This window comes from Brienomyrus brachyistius, chromosome 22, assembly GCF_023856365.1.
Source record: "Brienomyrus brachyistius isolate T26 chromosome 22, BBRACH_0.4, whole genome shotgun sequence".
In the NCBI taxonomy this organism is placed as follows: Eukaryota; Metazoa; Chordata; class Actinopteri; order Osteoglossiformes; family Mormyridae; genus Brienomyrus; species Brienomyrus brachyistius.
Window position 1 is genome coordinate 15,343,175 of NC_064554.1, and position 7,065 is coordinate 15,350,239.

The 7,065-nt window shown below is 47.0% G+C and overlaps 1 protein-coding gene across 1 annotated transcript; it reads left to right on the forward strand.

The window, feature by feature from the left end:
• The first annotated feature begins 34 nt into the window (after positions 1-34).
• LOC125717722 (2',3'-cyclic nucleotide 3' phosphodiesterase) lies at positions 35-5,666 on the forward strand. The gene is made up of 4 exons (XM_048990958.1): positions 35-301; positions 1,643-2,800; positions 2,969-3,096; positions 4,001-5,666. The coding sequence occupies exons 2-4, from the start codon at positions 1,651-1,653 to the stop codon at positions 4,433-4,435; spliced, it is 1,713 nt and encodes a 570-aa protein (XP_048846915.1). The 5' UTR covers positions 35-301; positions 1,643-1,650; the 3' UTR covers positions 4,436-5,666.
• The last annotated feature ends 1,399 nt before the right edge of the window (positions 5,667-7,065 follow it).

The following is a 7,065-nucleotide window of genomic DNA, read 5'->3' on the forward strand; positions in this document are numbered from 1 at the left end:
GGGGGGGCGGGGGGGGCGTCGCGTATTTATTGGAGGACGAGCGAGGGCGCGCCGAGAGGGAGTCTGCCGTCTGTGCGATGAGCAGGCTGAGGCTTTGCTAGTGAGCCGCCGATTTCCGTCCTTCTTTTCCTGATCGCTCAGACACTGAGGTCGGCCTCTTAGGAAGCGCCACGCCGCCCCCCAGCTCGCCTACAACCGGGCTTTTGGGAGCCGTCCGCTGCCTGCCGCTGCCTGCCGCTGCCATAGCCGGCGAGCCCCCACCGCCCCTCGGCCGCATTACTTTTGTTCCCGATCGCTCTCGGTAAGGAAATTTAACGTCAGATTTTCTGATATTGGCGCATCAGCAAAACTTTTCAACATATCGGGCGAAAGCGTGAATTGCGTGTGGACGTTTATTTGCGCCTCCGTGCGCTTTACGAACGGCGTGTCCACAAATGCTGAAACGCAAATCCGCTGTTTAGACTTTATATTAATAAGTACATCACGCTGTTTTGTTTTGTCTTACACCACGATGGCAGCCACTCCCCGTTTCATTGTTCCTCCAAATTTCTCTCGTTGTGTGTCTAGTCACGCTATTCACTACTTCATTTTCCCTTTTGATGCAGTTATTGTTTATAATTATGCTTGATTTCTAGTCGTATCTAAAACTACCGGTTCACTATTAAATGTGTTTATTAGAGGCAGTAAAGACTGTGCTCGCATAAAACTTAAAACTGGTATTTGATCGGTTTTAGGTGCCATTTTTTGGCACTGTGGCACTGGGTTGCTTTGGGTTTCATTTTCTAAAATTGCAATTTGGCGAAATCGCCTCACAAACCAAGGACGGACGTGTCTGTCTGCAGCTGCCTGATTCTCATAGCTCTTAGTGCCTTCCCCTTTTTTTGTTTAAATTTGAATAAAAAAGTTCTCACTTTTAATAAATAAACATGCGCAAGGTTCACGGTTTTTTTTTTTTTAGATATATTGGGAAACTATTTGTCAAACGTGAAGCGAGGGGTATTTCCATGAAAGGTCACTGGTTTAATGAGTGCTCTTTTCTGGGTAATAAAATAAGGTCGTGTGTGGCAAATGTATAACTAATTTAATTTGTATCTAGCTTGGATTTAGCTGTGCACATGGGTTGTTTTTCTGAATTGATTTTTATTAAGTTACACGTCTTGGGAACTCAAGGGAAATGGTGGTAAGTCATATCAGTGCAGTAGCTTTGTACTTTTGACGATTTCCCCACAGAATGCCAGTTGCCTTGCAAATGGTGTGCAGATTTATGAATAATGTTGTCCCAAGTTCATCATGCTTACCATCTCCTCTCCACATTAAAATATTATTAATAAAACGGAATGTAGGTAGTGAAACTGTAGATGGCGGAAAAAATTGCAGCTATTTTGGGTGGGGTTTCAGACCAATTCTTTTATTTTAAGAGGTTAATTGGTAAGTGTTTCCTTTTAGTATAAGTAATGAGGTTCCTCATAACTTGTAGGAGTTTTGCAGCATATTTGACACATTCAGGCCTGCTCAATTCATTTTATCTAAGGCATATTTATCTAATAATCAAGATGCCTTTAATATTTGAACGCTGAACATTGTTGTTCTCTAATTCTACCTAATCTTTACTGAAATGATCTGCTCCATCTCAACTTTGAAGCGTGTAAAATGGAGAATCAAGACGTCATACAAGACCAGACGGTCAACTCTACTGCGGAGGACCAGAAGCAGGAAGAACCTCAGTCAGAGCCGGTCGTAGCGACCAAACAGGAGCCGGAGCAGCAGCCAGAACCTGTGTCTGCGGAGTCAAACGACCCAGAACCGGAGAAAACCGCCGAGCCGGTACCCGAGAAGAAACCAGAAGAGACCACAGAACCACCTCCGGAACCAGAGAAGGAGCAAAATGCTCAAGCAGAAGGTCAGGTGGCCAAGACTGAAGAACCAGCCCCAGAAAACGCGCCCAAAGGAGAGGTGGACAAGATCCTGGAAAAGACGGTGGACCATGAGCAGGATAAAAAGGTGGAGGCCAAGATAGAGAAGCCAGAGCCACATGCCCAACCAGAGCCAAACGAAGTGGCAGGAAAGTCGGAAGCTGAAGTGGCAAAGCAGAAGGAAGCGGAGTCAAAGGAACAGGAGAACCAGACAGGAAAGCAGGAGGAGGCGGAGTCAAAGGAAGAGGAGAATCAGGATAAGCAAGTGTCAGATGATGCGCAAGCTACGGAGATTGCCGAAGGTTCGTTGTCCTTCACCTTCCTTGAAGATGAGGCCACCATGGTTTTGGTCCGCAGCTCCCGAACCCTCTTTATTGTGAGGGGCTTACCTGGGAGTGGAAAGAGCAAACTGGCCAGTACTATTAACACCACCTACCAGGGCCTTTGCACCGTCATCTGTGCTGATAACCATGGCATCAAGCCTGAGAAGTCGTCAACCTTTGCGGAAGGGTTTAAAGGCATGGATGCAGCGATTGTGGAATGCCTGACCTCTGAGAAAGAGGTGGTGGTGGTAGATGATACGAACCACACCCACAGTCGAGTTGCCCGTCTGGAGGAGCTGGCAGAGGAGCACCGGTACTTGGCCTTCTTCGTTGAACCCCGCACTCCTTGGAACCGCAACGTGGAGCAGCTGTGCCGGAAAACCCACCGGAAACTGGACAAGAATCAGATGCAGTCCATGGTGAACACCATGTCCGAGACGTCCCTGCCCTTCTTTTTTGGCTGGTTTCTGTTCTCGAGCTACCAGGACAAGCTGAGGAGCATGGCTAGCGATTTCCTGAAGATGTTGGGCAACCTGGATGCATTCAAGAAACACATTGGCGACTGTAAGTATTCCACGACGACATCGTTCTGCCAAATTCACGTCACTAAGTAGCGATTTTAAAGATTATGCGTGGCCCTTCAACAAGAAGTGTGCCAGACGTCCATATCAGCAAGGTCTGTCTTCTATCTGATTGCTGGGAATATTGTTAAACCGGCTTTCCGTTTTGCAGTTTCGGGTGACCCCGAGAAAGAAGTGGACTTGGAGCAGTATTTCAGCGATAAGGGTGCGCTGCACTGCACCACCAAGTTCTGCGATTATGGAAAAGAGCAGGGGGCCAAAGAGTACATGGAGAAACAGGTGGGGTTGAACTGCCACGAAGCCGGCTGTACCGTTCTCTGCGGCTGTACCGTTCTCTGCGGCTGTACCGTTCTCTGCGGCTGTACCGTTCTCTGCGGCTGTACCGTTCTCTGCGGCTGTACCGTTCTCCCGCAACTCGTACAGTGACACAAAGCAGAAGCGTGTTTCCAGTGTTTGTTCCAGGCTGTGAGCAAAAGACCCGTGAGCAAGCAAAATATCCAGTATTTGTGGCAGATGGAATACTTGTGGTAGATGGTATCGTTGAATGTTGGGCCTCTTGCAGTGTGGGCTCTAAGGGCAATGTAGAGGGGTTACCAGGGTTATGCAGAAATGTACGCCTTCCTACTACAGGAAGTGTCTTGGTTAATTGCAGTTCATGTGAATCAGAAAACGACCACCGTTGGCAGCTGTTTTAACACAGATCCGGAAGCACTACGGTTGCCCTTGAATGTATTAATTTGTTTATTAAAAAAAAAATAATTTACGATAAGGTCTGATGAATTCATTTCCACTGGTCTGGTTGGCCATTAGCTTCCTTTTACAAATCTACAAATGAGTGTGGTGTTTTTAAAAATATATTGTCTTCCCCTCAGCTTCTCTTTAGACTTTGTCCTGAGTCATCTGTAACTCTATATGCCATGTCAGGAAATCACTCTTTTTATGGCCTGCGTGTTAGATTTTCACACCTTGTCATGTTGGCTTGCATCGCTTCTGCCTGGCTGAAAATGTCAAGAAGGGAGGGTGTTTAACTGGGACGGAATGTGGCCTCAGCCAGGAACAATCTTGGTTTCACTGCCAAAGATTTTTACAACTGGCCTGGAGCTCAATCGCCGCGCATTTCTTCTTGTCGATCTGCAGTTGCACTTGCGCAAACCCCCCCTGACACTTCTGTTTCCTTCCCCAGGAGGTGCGTGAGTCTTATGGCCGGGCGTCGGAGCTGGAGCTCACGGCCCTGTTCATCACACCTCGCACGGCCGGAGCGCAGGTCTCCCTGTCCGAAGCGCAGCTCCAACTTTGGCCCGAAGATTCCGAAAAAGAGGACCTGCCCCGCGGAAGCCGCGCCCACGTGACGTTGGGCTGCGCTGAGGGCGTGGAGCCGGTACAGACAGGTCTGGACCTGCTGGAGATAATCGCACAAAAGAAGCGGGGCGAGGAGGGTGAGAAGATCCAGGAGCTGGACTTGGGTGCCCTCACCTACTACGGCAAAGGCGCGTGGATGCTGAGCCTCAAGGAGCCGATCCGGGCCCAGTCCTGCTTCTCCAGCTACTACGGGCCGAAGAAGGGGGATGGCGGGAAGGAGAGTGAGAAGAAGAAGAAGTTGAAGTGCACCGTGATGTGAAGCGGGTGGCAGGGCCAGCTTCAGAGTGCCTAGATAGCTCTTCCGCTAGTGTCTGTTGTGGGCAAAGCGTTAATCAGTCCTCCTCAGGTTCCTGTTGGAACACTTGGGATGAGTCCACCCTTAGCCTTCTGAGAACCTACTCGCACCCAACCTTTTCTTTCTTCTCCCCCCCCTCCACCCACCTATCTGCTTTTCCTACATTCCCTGGCTGACGCGAGTCTTTAATGCTGTGGCGGTGAATGTCCTGGCGCTGCTTCACAGTCCGTTTTTGGTGAGGGCCTGGTCATATCCGGGTATGCGCTGCACTTCCGCGGTGGCCCTATCGGGCTGCACTTAATAGCAGGTCAGCGAAAGCCTTGAGGACGACCGCGTCCGTGTTCCGCTTGTGCTTTGGTGCCTTTTATTTTGACGGCGGCCGTGGGGGTAAAACGAGAGCCTTCGCCACTATGACTTCCTCTAGAACCCCCTGTCCCTTGCTTTCACCAAGTGTTAAGTGTTTAAGGCATACTTTTAGCCTTTTATTGGGTGTGTGCTGTATTTTCTACTAACTAAAATGTTTGATGCGCATAATGAACTGACCGAAAAAGGTGTTCCTGCTCTTACAATGTGCATGCTGGGTGAAGTCAGTGAATCCTGTACTGGTGGTTCTTTTAGTGGTACGTGTAAACCCCCCCCCCCCTTCCAAAACCATATCACACTTCTTTTTAAACTACTTGTGAATTAGAAAGGAAATTGTGTCTCTATGATGGCTGTTTAGTGTGTACGCGAGGGTTAAGCAATTGTACTTCTTGCCTTCATAGAGAATAGACCAAAGGTTTTGTGGGTGTGATTTGTGATTGTTAAAACTGTGAAAACTCTTGCAGGATTTTGTTCCAGCAAATTACTTGTCGAACACAGCAACGCACGAACGCTGAACAGTTATCAGTGTATGGTGATAAATGTATGTCGCTTTAGGAACTTTATTAGTCTGCACTTCTCAGTTAGGATGATTACAGACCTGCTTACCAGTTGCATATAGACAGAATTGTTAATCTAACTCCATTTTAAGCTTTTAATCTCCATTTTGCACATTCAATGACATTTAACACCGTATATTGACTGTTTAGAATAGCGTGTAGGTTTGTAGTGCTGGAAACCGTACTAGCGTAGTTCCTAGAGCAAGTGAGGGGTCTATTTTTGCACCTTTTTGAAATTTTTTTACACTTAATAAAGTTTGCTTGGGTTAAAATAACGTGCCTTTTTGCACCACTGTTTCTTTCCTAAACTGAAAAACCCTGTACGAGCATTTTGAATGGATGACTAGAACATAACCCGGGGTTTGTGAAATACTTTGACCTGTAGGTGGCGGTATTTAATCGTACTCCTGGGTTGAATAGCTACGAACGTGAATCCAAATAATGCAACTGAAATATTGTCTCTAGTTCTCTACCAGAAACATATAAAATGTTTTGATCTGAAAGGAGTTAATATATAAGGCTTCTGTACTTGCCCATAACATTGCATTACCCCACAGTCTCTAAATTATGGTTTGTCTGATTTCCGGGGTCTCATTCGCCCTGTATATTCAGATCCCCTAGGGGCAGCCAAGCTTTCCGGAAGTGTGCGTTCCAAATTTGCTTTTCAGCCCACTTCACAAACGCGCCCGCTACTGCAATTTCCTGAGCAGAATCACTGACCAAACTAACACTGCATGTCCCGGCACTATTGCAAAACGGCCGCCGTTGCACAAGGCCGTGCCGGATGATGCAGAGACAGAAGAATCTGCCAGCGATCTTTGTCCCAAGTTGCCCCGTTGGGCCTTGCCGTCCTGGCCAGCCTGTAGCTCACACAGAAGAATTGTGGAATGCTATAAGAATTACATTTACTGATGAAAGGCCAAGGTATGAGTATAGTGGAAAATCTCACCAGCTTCAAACACTTTATACGCTGGTCATGGGGTTTATTGTCCCAATGCCCTACTTTTATTGTGTTTGATTTTTCACTGATCCAAAACAGTCATTTTTCTTCAATCGGGGCAACCCTCATCCTGGGGTCCTGGTATGTGGTAGGTCTTCAAATTGTGACTCACAAGGTAGGATCGAAACCCTGCAGGATAAGGGCTGTCTTCCATTGGTTTAATTGATCATGTAATGTTGGATCAATGAGGTTAAAGCTAATTTCTGTCTGGGCCACAGAGCTTTGGGCCTTGGGTTCTTTTGGGATTTTGTGCGGTTAATGCCTGGGGGAAACTGCTTAACCTTCCTTATGTTATATATACATATACACATTATGCTTTTTCCCCAAAAGGAAGCTTGTTTTTAAATGACCTCCTCTGTTGGAGAGATTCTTGTATGTATAGTGGCCCAGAGAAAGTGACATCCTACATCAAAGAAGGTTATCAAATGATTGGATGGGGGGGGGGGTTAACAAAGAATTAACTGTGTTGTGCAACTGGTGAGTTTGCGTTGCAGATCTAGGTGGTTCCCACAGCAAAGAGGGGAAGTTGGGGTTAGTTTGAGTTTCAAGAATAGATGTGATTGAGGCATGAGTGTCAGCTGACAAGTCCCCCTTTTGTTGATTTACGGATATACAGGGTTTATATATATAACATTAGCTACATCAAAAGCACTGGGAAAGTTTGCGAACCCTAC